The 14,883-nt window shown below is 35.7% G+C and overlaps 2 protein-coding genes across 3 annotated transcripts; one reads left to right on the top strand and one right to left on the bottom strand.

Moving 5' to 3' along the window:
- Positions 1–231: 231 nt before the first annotated feature.
- Positions 232–13,751, top strand: LOC147477922 (E3 ubiquitin ligase PQT3-like). 2 transcript variants are annotated; one of them, XM_086583217.1, is made up of 12 exons: positions 232–570; positions 707–822; positions 1,380–1,425; positions 9,370–9,469; positions 9,941–10,010; positions 10,106–10,266; positions 10,382–10,452; positions 12,114–12,179; positions 12,280–12,376; positions 12,469–12,620; positions 13,114–13,176; positions 13,326–13,751. In XM_086583217.1, coding segments are annotated over exons 6-11 (420 nt in total). In that variant the 5' UTR covers positions 232–570; positions 707–822; positions 1,380–1,425; positions 9,370–9,469; positions 9,941–10,010; positions 10,106–10,264; the 3' UTR covers positions 13,146–13,176; positions 13,326–13,751. The 2 variants fall into 2 exon arrangements, with proteins under 2 accessions (XP_086439343.1, XP_086439344.1); XM_086583218.1 differs by lacking the exons at positions 1,380–1,425; positions 9,370–9,469; positions 9,941–10,010.
- Positions 2,763–4,728, bottom strand: LOC147477923 (uncharacterized). Its single transcript, XM_086583270.1, has 2 exons — positions 3,363–4,728; positions 2,763–3,253 (listed from the first exon to the last, which is right to left on the bottom strand). Exon 1 carries the CDS (start codon positions 4,698–4,700, stop codon positions 3,474–3,476), a length of 1,227 nt encoding a protein of 408 aa, XP_086439396.1. The 5' UTR covers positions 4,701–4,728; the 3' UTR covers positions 2,763–3,253; positions 3,363–3,473.
- Positions 13,752–14,883: the final 1,132 nt, after the last annotated feature.

The following is a 14,883-nucleotide window of genomic DNA, read 5'->3' as shown; positions in this document are numbered from 1 at the left end:
TGTCTTTTTATTTGTGATTTGCTTGTAAGGGAATTTGGTAAGTTAAACCAGAGTGTGATGGAATATAGTTGTAGGTGTCTTTTTATTTGTCTGGTACTTTGATTGAATTAGAACTATTTTTTGGGGTTTTCTATTCTTAACACTTTTCCTTTTATTAAAAGAGGTTGTACTGAGTGAATATTTGACCGTTTGACCCCATTTTCCTTAACCTACTCAATCAATCTTTACAAGTCAAGGATTCGTAAGTGCGAGGTTTTTTCATTGGTTAGCTAATTGATACACCTCCATTTATAAAATAAAGTATAGACTTGTAGTCATTCGAAGAACTTCATTATGAGGACGAATGATTTGTACCTGTTCCTTTTGAATTTTTAAATTTCTTGGTCACTTGGTTGATGGATGCAATTTTAAGGAATCCTCAAGCCTTGTTGCAAGGGTTTAATTCCTGGTATTTTCTTGCTATACTCAAGTTGGTTACCTTTGTGTATGGATGTACTGTGTAGTAGCTAAAATGGCTATTCTTTTTAATAGATGCTCAAAGCAGCAAATCCATGACGCAGATGCTCGTGGGTAAGATTTCAAAGTATTATACACCAGTTCAGTAACAATCTAATATTTCTAGAAGCTATATACATTTTTCGAGAACAATGAAGACAAAATCACCTACTTAATTGATTTATTATACTTGTGTGTTCTTATTATGCAGGGGTTGTGCTTTGCTTTTTGAGGGTTCCTACTGCCCTTTCTTAAACTAGTGTGTCCACTCCCGTTTTATTTGAGAGTATTGGAAGTTTGGATCCTTTTGGCCTCTTGGCTGAAGATGTGAGCACACTCAATCTTATCTACTATTAGTTCCATCTCAATTATTTGTAGTAGATGTTAATTGTATAAATTTCATATATGAATAATATAAGTTTGAATTTTGATTGATCTAGAACTAGTTAAGTGGTCAGAAACAGGAAAGTTTTATAGTTAAAGAAGCACACATGTCAATTAAATTTGGAATATACCTTTGCACATTGCATACCACTACTACTAGGTGAAAGCACTAAAGTCTGACCATTTTCAGCACTAATATCCATTGATAGTGTACAGGGTTTTTTTTGTATTTGGCTAAAAAGGTGGGGAATTAATTGTTTGGCTTCCTATAAAAACTCCAAATTAGTTGGCGGTTTCTACCTAGGATACAATAAGCACTTGAAGGTGTAAAGTTTTAGATTTTACACTTATCAAGCTTCTCATACATCCAAACTATTTATGACCAAGGGGCTTTCTGCAGTTTGGAAATATATATTCTTCAATTATTATGTTTTGCTTTTTTGCGATTTGGTAATTATATCACATGTTCAAACTTATTTGAAACCAAAAAGTATGGACAGGGTACTGATTTTGACCTCGTCATCTCTAACGCTCAGACTAATGAAGGTTCGTTTATTACATCCTAATTAATTTGTTACCATTTCATCAATCCCTAGGCGTTGGATCAAGTATTAGTCTAAGTTATTGGCATACTAGTGAATGCCCGTGCCAATCGGCACTCTAGACACATTGTTTTTGAACAACACCCCAAGAGAGACCATCTCTATGGTAGCATTGGATTGATAATATAACCATTTCCAACAGTTTTATACTTCATAATCATTTCATATGCATACTAAAGTGAGCTTAATTATTGCAATTCTATACATTTCATTTCTCACAAACCAACTCATTACACATACCTTTACACATTTATTAATTCAATACATATCAGAATGAGAATGATGAAAATAAAAGGAGAGAGTCTTCAATTAAAAGCATCATCATTTTTTTAAAAAAAAAAAAAAAAAATCCAGCAGAGTCTCCTTTGTATTTTCAACATTTTAAAACCTAAATCTGCCATAACCCTCGAAAATCAAACAATACAATTCTCATAGATCAACTATACCAAAATATATAACTTCATATTTATACATAACACAAATTACTTCTAAAACTAAAAGACAACTCATTAAACATTAAAGAAGACTTTGCATAAATTTTCACCTGGGGCTAATTCTAGTAACGAAGGGAAAAATAAAATAAAATAAATACTCCACGCCCACTGATCGAGTTCCTTATTTCTCTCATTCTCCCCTCTATGCATATTGTTCACACCATTCTGCTACCATATGGATAAATGCGCCATGGAGCAAAGATTACAATCATGTCGCTGAAAAATTATGGCAATTTAACTTGGTACCTGCAAACAAACCACATACACATGATTTTTTTAGACTTGGTACATTTAGCATATTATTTACAAAAGAGATGGTTCTCAAAATAAAATAATCTCTATTCTTATTTTTAAGTATCCACGCTATCATAAAAAAAAAAAAAAAAAAAAAAAAAACTATCATAAAAACTTACATAGCATATATATGGATACAACATATTCTTTAATTTTTAAACCAATAAAAGTAATATTCTATAATTTCTCACTTGCCTTTTCTCATTGGTATCGATGTCCTTAGAGAAGAACTTCTGGGTATACGATATTTGTAGTACAATTTCTTGCATTAGGTGGAAGAAAAATGGATATTCTTTTTGAAGAAGTACATCTGGACATGGCCACATAGAGTTGCCCATGACTGAAAACTGGTGTCCTCAAATCAATGCCAACATATTTCACTGACTGGCCTTGCGACTTATTAATTGTCATGGCATAAGCTAGTCGAACAGGGAATTGTCGTCTTGATAGTTTGAAAGGCAACTCTGCATTTGAGGGAGCCAGAGATATTCTTGGGATGAGTACCGGATTTCCAGCTTTCTCTCTAGTCAAAATTTTGGCTTGAAGGACTTTACTCGCACATTGAAGCACCATAAGTCGTGTCCCATTGCAAAGGCCATCTTTAGGTGCTATGTTCCTGAGCAACATTATAGGGCATCCAGGTTTTAACTTGAGATTAAAAGGTGGTAAGCTAGAAGGGTCGAGGGAGTTCAGAAACTCGGTGGGATAGTGAGCCCCACTTGGATTATCAATATCATCTTCGATGATTTTATCTGCAGCCAAATACTCAAGGGCTTCACCAGGGAACAAATTTAGTGCAACCTCATTAATTGCACTCACATCATCATTAAGGGCAGCAAGAATAGTACGATCAGTTAAGAAATTTGGAGACGGTGTGTCCATAACATCCAATTGGGGATAGACAGAGAAAATGAGTTCTTGGATATTGGTACACTTGCGTATTCCATTCGGCAATTGTACGCATTCTTTGGGATTCGAACCAATCTAAATGAATTAAAGCAAAAAATGAATTCATTAGTTTTTAAAATAGTTCGTTTATATATGGAACTAATGGAGAAAAAAACATTCTAATTAGAAGGCATTAGTAGCACACCTCCAACAAAAAATCGGCGAATTCGACATTCTCGGACTCTGCCATTTCAAGCCGCATATTTTGTACCAAGTGCAAAACTTCTAAATAACTCCAAAGGAAAGAGCGTCGTAGTTATGCACCAACAAATTGCTCTCTCTGGCCTAACGGTATAACAGGCAGTGTTTGTCGAAAATCACCACCAAGAACTGTAGTGATACCACCAAATATCTTCTTGTTTCCACAAATATCTTGAAGTGTTCTATCCACAGCCTCAACACAGTATCTATGTTGCATGGGCACCTCGTCCCAAACAATTAGTTTTGTTTCTTTAAATAGGTCAGCAAGGTCAGAATGTTTAGTGAAACCGCAAAAAGTGGTATCCATCACATCAATTGGAATTTTAAATGTAGAATGAGCAGTGCGTCCACCAGACAATAACAGAGATGCAATTCCCGATGATGCCACCATGATGACAATAAGACCCATGCTGCGGCAGGCCTTTGCAATTGTATTATACAAAAAAGTTTTCCCTGTACCAGCTGCTCCATTCAAAAAGAAAAGTTTGTCCTTGTCACCAAATACTGAATCAGTCACAGCAGTATAAGCATGAAGTTGTTCGTCATTAAGACGACTAACATCAACTGCAGCCTCTTCTCCTATGCCTTCATGCTGAAGTTGGCGTTGCTCCCAAATGAGCCTATTGCCAACAATTTTTCTCCAATCCTCTTTTGGCTTTGGCATGGGCGGGAAATTTTCCAATGTCTTCCCAGATTCTAAAAGGACTTGTTCCACCAGATATAAGCCGTAATCTGTTATTTGCTCATCAGTTGGATCTGGGATGCCGTGCTTTGTTCGAAGCCAGTGTCCAAGATCATCACATATACTCGATGCAAATTTGCTCCAAAGTAGATCTGGTCGTAACGGATGACACTCTAAAAGAATTACACAAAACAACCTCCGCAGTTGATATCCAGTTTTCATAATCGCCGCCTCTTCTAGGCATTGTATCCACTCATCATCAGCTTCCAACAGCCCACGGGCAATACATGCTTCTTTGTATGTGTTGTACACGGTATCACCGACTTTATAAAGATATGCAAAAGAGGTAGGCCCTTTTACAACAGTAAGTAGCAAGCGTAGATAAAACCTCTCCCAGATATTAGGGCTTGCAAAATACATCCTACCAATGGAAGGTCCCTGAGTCCTAGGAGTCCACTCTTGAGAGTCTTTGTGAAAAACATAGTGTCTTGGAAATTCTTGATAGGTAAATGCTCGTGCATTTGGATCTTCAGCACAACACTTAAAGAAAGCTGTCAGTGTTGAGGTTTGGTCTCTGGCTCGGGCAAGAATTGCATCCATGGGCTCTTTGCTATTGAAAACAACCCTATGCATGCCTTCCAAATGAAGCACCAATCGTTGGACACTTGGAAACTCTTTATGCATTGGATTCTGAAATAGATGCCATGCAAACTTCGTTGGTCAATGTACCTTGCATCGATATATTCTTTGAATCTCATCATTTTCTTCCGCCACCACCATTTGCTTTGTCATAGCCTTTGTAGATGTACTTGTTAATATATTTAACAGCTTGACACGATGCACAAACTTTAACATTGATATGGCAATCAAATATTTCAGACAGATATGCATTGTAGGGAACAACATCTCCATTATCAACTTTAACCATTTTATTCTTCCTCTTCACAAAATATTTCTTGCCGATTAATCGCGCCTTCGGTAAATGGAGTACCCTTTTTATCCATAATTGTTTCCTCCACAAACTCTTTTGGATAGGCTTTGGTGCATCGACCATTTTCCATACATGAAGCACTTCGGATCTCGATCACCACGGGGGCTATGAACCATGCACTTCTTCACTTTTTCAAACAATGCGGGGGGGTGTTGGGGTCCGAATTCGCACATACAAATTTATCCACTTGCTCACTGTTTGAATCTTGTCATCATACGCGAGAAATAAAAGGCAATGCATGTGTGGAAGACCGCGCTTCTGAAATTCAATGGTATAGACATATGCAACCACCTGGCCGAAGATATCATTCTTCAAGATTTCTTTCATAATTGCTTTTCGTTTCAGCTCGAATACCCGTGCAACTATTTCAGGCCGAAGTGTCGAAGTTTGGTGTTCCTTGAGCGCATCTTTAATTTCCTGCCAATTAGGGTTTGCAATCACCGTAAGAAAAATATCTGGGTGCTTATAGTGTCGGGTGATAGCCATTGAATCCTGAAAAATCTCGTACATGTGCCTTGGACTTCCAACATGCGAGGAAGGCAAAATGAACCGTTGGCCAATTTGATCAGGACTTAATCCCTCAAGTGCAACATCTGTCAAGCACTTGTACACATCCGAATGGATGGTGTCTTGATTTAGTCTAATGTATCGTAGACGGTTCTGTTCATATGCAGCCCAAGCATCAACCAAAAATTCATGCAACAATTTACACCCTAGTAAGATGGATGAGTACTCTGTGGGTCGTTCAAACAAACGGTAGGCGTAATATAATAATTGAGTGAGTCTTGCATTGCTTGGAGCATTTCTCTTGACGTCCCACAACTTCAAATCAGGTGACCAACCCAAATCCCCATAAGGAAACAAAAGAACATAATGCAAAGGCAAATAAGCGGGATGACATTCGCTTATCCGTTCCAACTCATGCCCTCCTCTCAAGCGAAATACAATATCACGCATGGCATCAACCTTACTCCCATCTCCAGGCAATATCACTGCGATCTCATCAGTTGTCGGAAGATTGTACCTTCGTCTATCCGAACGCGGATCATAGTGTAAATGGACCGGAATATTGTTATTCTCAGAAGCATTTTCAGTTAAAACCTCAAATGCTTGCTTATAGATATCACAAAACTTGTGGGTCTGTAGAAGAGTTTCTTATACAGTTTTCAATACTTCCCTTGACAAATTCGGATTGCGATTGTGGCGGTGATCCAAAGCAGCTAGGGGATCATAAATATAAAGTTGTGAAAACTTAGGTTCCATCCCCGGATCAGGCAACAATGAACCGATTTGGTGCCGTAACTCCCCATGAACAGTGAATGAGGTAGGACCACGTCCATGTAACACACGATCGTTAAATTTACAACCAAGACTGGTAAAGGCATTACACACATTGTATTGCCGAATTTGCTCACGGAATAATCTTGCACGTTTATTAGATCCTTCAAATAAAGATTTAAGTGCCGGAGGCAGTGGAGAAAGAAGCGGTAGCTTAACTTTTCCTTGTAAACAACAAGTTCCAAATAAAGGTCGGTTGCGCCTTGATTTTGATAACTGTTCATCTTTCCAATGAAGGGCTGAACAAAATGGACAGAGAACATCCATCTTTCCCAGAAAGTGGCGGCGATTTGGAACTGGAAGCGCATGGCCTCTATGAGGATTAAGAATTTCTTCTTCACTTTAGTCAAATCCAGTCATATCATGATCACTGCAAAAATAGACCTATGATATATCACGCTTTACGGTATGTTGAAACCTAACAAAAGAGTGAGAATTTAAGCACTTGACTTACATAGTGTTATCCTCACAACTTTGCATTGTGACATCTTCCGTGATAGATGAAGAGGACCCAACTTCGTACGTTGACCTCGTCTTCTTAAAGGAATCTGATATGTAATCAGACATAATGTCTTTTTCCCTCCGTCTTCGATTTTGTTGTGCTATAGTCTTTTGATCGATATCTTTTTCTCTTCGAAGACGTTGTGCAATAGATCTCCGATTAGGAGGTGTAATAGAGCTTTGAGTGGGAGGCACAATAGATAAGAGATTGGGAGGCGCAGTAGATCTTCGATTAGGAGGCACAACAGATAACACATTAGGAGCTACGGGAGATCGTCGATTAGGAGGCACAATAGATAACCTATTAAGAGCCGCAGGAGAGCTTCGATTAGGAGGCACGACAGATAACCTATTAAGAGCTGCGGGAGATTTTCGATTAGAAGGCACAACAGATAACCTATTTGGAGCCGCATTAGATCTTCGATTAGGAGGCACAACAACAGATAACCTATTCGGAGCCGCATTAGATCTTCGATTAGGAGGCACAACAAATAAAATATTGGGAGTCGCAGTTGATCTTCGATTAGGAGGCACATATACCATATTATGAGACACAACATTTCTTCGATGTGGAGGCACATATACCAGATTGGGAGGTTTTGCTATGGAATTGGCTGGGTGAACTAACGATTCCCTTCCTCTCTCTTCAATGTGCTCTTTAACCATGATTGCCTAGGAAGCGTCAATTCGCAAAAATTTGGAAACACGCAAAGTTAAAGAATCAAAACAGAGCTCTAATCAAAGAGCACAGCAAAGACTCAAAGTAGTAAATATAAAAAAAGGAAACCAACCAGCAATGCTCGTAGACTTTTCCCACTAAAGTAAGACCACCAGTGGAACGAAGTAAGAAATTGCCTTCACTTACTTCTGAACGGTCAATTTAAATAAAATCACTTCCTATTAAATAAAAGGATTCTCCACTTCCTATTAGATATTGAAATTATAACAAATTGGCAAGAGTTTGAGTTGTCGAGATATATCTAGGAATTAACAAAGAAAATTCTAATTCTAATTAAGTCTACATTTTAACCATCTATTCTCCACTACCGATATATATCTAGGAATTAACAAAGAAAATTCTAATTCTAATTAAGTCTACATTTTAACTTCTGTCATTCTCCACTATTGATGGTAAAAAAGGAATTCGAAAATAACCCCATTAAACGGCTCTAGTAACGACAGCGATTACAAAAGTTAAAAAAAAATAGCACACCAAAGACAAAGTAACGACACCGGCAAGACAAAGTTAACAAATACCCATTTCTTAATTCAAAAAGAAAAACAAATAAGCTAGGGGTTCAATAAAATTGAAAAGAAAAATTCAAATAAGCTAGAGGGTTCAATAAATTTCACCTTAAAATCGAACAACAAAATAATACTTTGTGATCAAGGAATAGCAACGACGCCTTCTTGATCTCTCGGAAGTTGTCTCCACCTCCGCAAAGAACGGCGCCAAAGACAAAAGCTAAAAAATGGTACACATTTCTTTGATACCAATTTAGTAATTTGAAAATAAAAAACAAATAAGCTAGAGGGTTCAATAAAATTCACCTTAAACGACTTTAGATTATCAAAGTATCAAACCAAACAGTAGCAAGGAAGTCTTGCTATGGTCGTCCAATCCACTATCAACTTGACTATTCCAAGCCTTGCTATGGTCGTCCACTCCTAAACTGGATTCCAACTGAAAATTTTCTTCTCATACTCCTAAACCGCAAAATTTAGTTCACCCCTCCCCGCCACTTCCATCATCGTGATTTTTGATATCGAACTTGGAGGACGAGAATGTGGTACCGCATACCCTAGATCAGAAAGAGCATCCCGCTAGTTCGTTGTGTCGATTTTTCCATCTGCGGTCTTTGTCAAATCTCTCGAATATGGCCTAAGAAAGTGAACAAATTAAAATAGTGAATACCAAATATCATAAGAGTACACTTTCAACAGAGCACATTAATAGGAAGGGTGGCGGGAGGTTGCACACATCGGTTTTATAATTTATGCTATAACCCTATATTAAGGTGTTCAAGATAGAATTGCTCCTAAAAATTCTTTTAGTTGGAAAAGTTCGATATATCTATCTAATCAGAATTCAGAAGGATAACGATCACGTTACCGTTTGCAAATAAAGATACCTTGGATTAGGAATATCACTTGTTTGAGCCTACTGATACAATTACCAGCTTACCACCTAAACAGATGTGTAAAACCCCAGCAATAGAAATGGTGTAAAACCCCAGCGAGAGAAATGGTGAGAAGATGTGTTTTGGTAAAAAAAACCGAAACTAATGTTTTTTTGGGCTCGAACCCACGCCGTGGGATTTTGCTAGAAATGATCCTGACCGTCCTTTATTATAGTTTTGTCTTTTAGTGCTTAAAAAATCCCTATCTTATTAGATAGATTTTAGTATTTTATACACCACGTGTTGTTTGCTTTTTCAGAGAACCTCGGAGAAAATACGTTGATATGTCAAAATATATCTGTATTAGTTTGTAGGATTCCTGGACATCCTCATTTGCGCGGTGTGGTTAATCGAATAGAGTATGACCTCACACCTTTCGTTTTTAATTATTGCTACCTTCAGTTATGGTTAACCATTAATGTGATTAGTATATTGTCATTACTACTGTACATTACTTACCTGCAATTTAAATCAAGTCTCCCTTTTTGCATGCATGTGTGTATATTTGTAAACAGTAGTTAGATTCATATGGCACAGCCTAGTGCCTTGACAACTGTTTGTGATGGACATTGATATCCATTCAAGCTAGTTTAATTATCAGTTTTGTAATACCCTTGTGATATGAGCATGCTTTTTTTATTGAGCATGTCTTCAGTGCGCGACATGTATGGTGCGCAGGTAATGTGGGCCTTTGGATCAGTACTTTTGCCATGCAATACACACACACCTCTTGGTATGAGTGGCCCAGATTTGATAGCATACCATACGAACTGCGCACTATAGATTTAGTCTTTTTTATTAAGATGAGCAATTTTTTGGTTTTATTGTAGGCCTAAAGTTGAGAACAATGTGGAGTGTGACCAACCTGCAAAGATTTTCCCCCCTTTAGTCATTTAATATGTAAGCATTAGTTAATATATTTTGGTGGTTCCATTAGTTAAACTCACCACAACTTTTTAAATGATGTAAACACCTTGCTTTACTTGACCTTGCAGCCTGAGGAGAGGATAGAGGGGGATGATTTGTATACCACCCTTGACATTCCGCCAGTTCAATCCAACAAAATGGTGCTAGATACCCTTTCTTCTGATAAAGTTGAAGAGGATATCAATATTAAGGCTTTAGTTTACTCATCCGCCGCCTTGGATTGGTAAATGTAAGTCTTCCTGAATTATGTTGAATGTGTGAAGCATGTTGTGAAGCATGTACATTTAATTGTTTCAGGAGGGATTATTGTTGTTTTATGCTCATCCTTTACAATTTTGTCACAGGAAACCTCAAGACATTAATAGAGGCTTTGGAAGGGGTATGGGTGGGAGAATGAATGGGGGACGAGGATTTGGTAATCTTCTGATACTTGTAATCTGGATCCTTATCTTTACATGATTTTGGTCTTGATCCAGAAATTGCTCTTTCTTTTAGTTTCTTTGGTTGTTGTGTACTTTGAGTATTTGACACTTTGCTATGTCTGTAATATTGAATTTGATTGTGTGTGTGGTCTTTACTTTGTGATAAGAGTCCAAAACTGTAGTTTTAACTTCTTAATAATATTATATTTAGACCAATTATGTTTATAATAAATAAGAGTTAGTACTGTTTACGTACTTTTGTGTATTTTAGGTATTGGAGTCAACTATGTGAAGAAATATGCACTTTTGCAAGAGAAATGATCAAAAATTGGTTGCTAAGAAGTTCTATGGTTAAAGCCCAAGTTTCAAAGAGAAAAAATCTTTTTAAAGCCCAGTCAAAACTGAAAAGTCAAAGTCAATGCGGACAGAAATAAAGCATAAAAGTTAACAGAACTTCTGCAGGCCGTATCTTTAGACTCAGACCTCAGAATTGGACCTATTATATATCAAAACGACCGGCTCGGAAAGACCTTTCAAATGGTCCAGGCCTTGATCCAATTAGAGGATTAAAAGTAGATTAAAAGGGTGTTGTAGTAATTTCCCATAGAAAAACCCTTTTTAGACTTAAGTAATTAGGTTTTGGGCTTGATTTAGTGGCCCAAAACATATCTATAAAGCCCATACATTAAATTGTAAACTTAGCCCTCTCATATATAAAGAGGACTAAGGCAAAACTCTAAAGATCTCCTATCTATTCTCTTTAGTTTAACATAGTTTATGTTTTATTAGTCTAGCCACCATTAATAAAATTCAAGTTATTTTTAATACAATTATTACTTTAATTATATATTCTTCTTCTCATTATTTATTCCATGATAGTCTAATGAACCATAGCTAAATCTCTATTCGAAGGATTTGATTAAAGCTTTGGTATGTTAGTATAAAATAGTTATATTAAAGATCTTCAAGTCTAGGGTTTTCTATTTAGCAATAAATAAAATAAACCTAGACTAGAGGGTAGTTCATTCACCATCTTTATTAGTTGGCTAGAGATACCATGAATAATTAGGGATAAAAAAAACTTAACCTTTATGTTGAACCTTGTGTGAAAACATAAAAATTAGGGTTATAACAAACTCTATACTAGCATGTTAGGGATTAATCAAGGTAGATTTCAAATCTCCCTAATTATTTCTTCATATTCACATCTTAATATTTATTTTCCCTAGTTTAATTTAGAAGATATTCAATATTAGTTTTCACTATATTAGTTATATTTAGAATCATTATTCTTATGCTGTTTCATTATTAATCATTAGTGGAATTAGTATTATCTAAAGCAATTAGGAGTGAAATGAATTCTTACTCTAGTTTATTACATGATAATTGAGAGTAGAACTTTGATATAAAAGAATGCAAATTATAATTTACTTCTTCCTAGTATTATTAGCTAAGATAGGTAAAAGTGTAATTTATATTTTATCACTTTGTATTGAGGGTACTATAATATTGTTTCTTGTGTTTGGTATATTTCTTCCATTTTGGGTTACCTGTTTCTCTCGTAGTTCTTTTTCCCAGTTAAGCACTTATCCTTATCCGTCCTTTTTTTTCCCCAATTGAGTCTGAAATACGTACCCCACCTGCTTCTTATTAGGACAATTTGGGTTCGAGCGGAAGACTCCTCTTGAAGGTTATGTCTATCACAGATATAATATTCCTGGTATGTCTAATTATCTACTCTCATACGACTCACTATATTGCCTCTTAAAAATGATATAGTGACATAACGTCCTCATTGTCAAAATTTGATATCTCATCAGGACATTTTATTCAGCATTGCCCTACCGATGGGGATCCTATTTATGACAAGAGAGGGGTGAGAAATCCAACTGGTATTTCAGGTGGTGAAGTTGCTGAGTAAGCTTGACATCTCTACCATTTGTTGTTGGTACTATTTGAATTGATTGCTTGGCTTGGAGATTGATATGAACCAATTTAACTTGAAACAGGACTGCTTTTGACAGAATAGTTGAAGGATTATTTGCTTCTGGTCGGTCAGGTTATGAACTTCCACCGGAGCTCCACTGTCCATTGTGCAAAGAAGTAATGAAAGATGCTATGATGGCAAACAAGTGTTGTTTCAATAGTTTCTGTGACAAATGTAAGTATTGAGATAGCTTTTACAATTTTGTTTTATTCACTTACATTTATATTATCACTTTCCCACTTGGACAAAGATTATTTCGACTCCTTAAAGTAATTTTTTACCTACTTTAATCGATATGAAAAAGAAAATGTTTTTAATGATTATATGAATTTCTATGTTATATTGTCTTAATTCTAGATTGATATCCTTTGAATGCTTGTGTGTTCCATTCCTACCATTTCCTACTAATTTTGGGGAAAAAAATTGATAGGAATGTTAGAAGTTGTTTGGGTTATATGGAGTTAAGTGAAAGAGTTGTATCTTGGTCATTTGAAAGGATGGGCAATGATTGTTTTCTTCAATACTAGTGACTCCTTCATTGTTTTTGTTTAATGAAAGACCTCTCTTAGTCAAATTTCTATTTTGTGATTCTTATTCTTCATATCTTTTGTCTGGTACATTGTGCCTATTATCTCTGAAATTTATTAACTTTATGAACTATTTTCAGGTATAAGCATCAATGCAAAGAAAACTCTTTAGCATCAAAGCCCGAAAACTTTAGTGAAATAAGGTAAACTCAACTTCTTGTTCACTTATTTTATCATATCACTTTTTATTAATTGCAAAAACTTAATTAACACTTTAAGAAAAATGAAAACTTAAAATGCAATATTGTTGTATGTTTTGCCTCTAATTATATCCATTTGATGAACTTGGCAGGTGAATACCATCTTTCAAAAGAAGTATGGGGAAAGTTGACTTTGTTAATGTTAGTGATAGAGTTGTTAGAACAATGGGAGAGGTCCGAAGGCCGACATGGGAATCAGGTTATGGCGCACTATCGAGTTTTCGGTGTTCTATAAAGACATTAGTGTTTAGAGACAAGGAGTTACTGGTTGACAGGTTAGTGATGGATATAAAGTCTTTAGAGGTTAGTGTAGAGTTTCGTGAAGTTGTTTGGCTATCTCAGAAGTTGAGTATCAAACTTACTAGCTTATCATGTTGTACTTGTGTAATGGGGTTTGTTAATGTGTATGATGGTAAAAATCGCTTATGTAATTTTTCTTGTTCTCTTATAAATATAGTTTTACTTGTGAAAACAACAATTGGTTGAGGTTATATATGAATTCCGGTGTGCCAGCAAAATACAACACAAGAAATATAATTTTTTTTTAAACAATGAATCATTAGTAACAGATACAAAATTGTTAGAAATATTCTAACACTAACGGACAAAATATCTTACTATAAAATCATAGTGACACTTATATCCGTTACTGATGGAGGATAAAAAACTTTGGTATCCGTTACTAATACATTCTAATGGTTAGGTATCTGTTACTGAAATTAATTTCAGTAACATTTTATATTTGTTAGTAAATTTTCTAACGGATATTAAGTGTTACTAATATTTGTCATGCATTTGTGTCAAAGCAAGATAATCGTTAGTATTTTTTTTTTTGTAACAGATGTATATCCGTTACAAATAGACTAATATGGTGTAGTGTATATAACTTAATCAAGTAGTTTTTAGATATTATGTTAAGCCGGACTTAGTTTGGCCACATGTCTGACCGCACCACTTATTTGGAGGCAAGTGGTTATATGTCGAGGAGGATGGGACTTATGCTTATATACAGGGAGACACTGACGACAACCTTACTTATGTGATTGGGGATCCCATGAAGTAGGTTTAAAGGGAAAAACAAGTTACATCATCATCCTGACATTACTATCGTCTTATTTATGTTTATTAGAATCATTTGTTCATTTCTTTCCATATAGATAGCATGAACATAATATGACTATGTTTAATTAATATGATCCATAATCATAGACTTAAGTAACGCATATTCTTGTCATAAGAGTGCATATTATTGTTGTAGTTTTTTTTAGTGTTTGCAATATAATATGTTTTGCATGTAAGTTTGATTAGGTTGAGTAACCATTGAACTGTGGGAGTTTGTGACCCATATGCAATATGACACTGTTTTACCATAGTTTACCTCACAAGATAATTTGAAAGACACCGGCTTGCAAAGTATGGAATGGTTTTGGGCCTATCCAAAAATGCTTCAAAATGTGGCGAGTGTCTTGTCAAGGCTATTGTGAATGCATCTAAAAGAAGTCTTTTGAGACCTATAACTATTTAGTAGAAGTTCATTGGTTAAACTCATAACAGTGATGTTTGTTTTCAGTTGTCATGAGTGATAACAATCTTGCAGATACCACACTATTATTGAATGTCTTATATGCTAATTTAATTGAGATTGTGTTT

Source organism: Coptis chinensis, chromosome 9 (assembly GCF_015680905.1).
Source record: "Coptis chinensis isolate HL-2020 chromosome 9, ASM1568090v1, whole genome shotgun sequence".
NCBI lineage: Eukaryota > Viridiplantae > Streptophyta > Magnoliopsida > Ranunculales > Ranunculaceae > Coptis > Coptis chinensis.
Note: the sequence above shows the minus strand (reverse complement) of the source record. Positions and strands in the feature narration are given on the sequence as shown.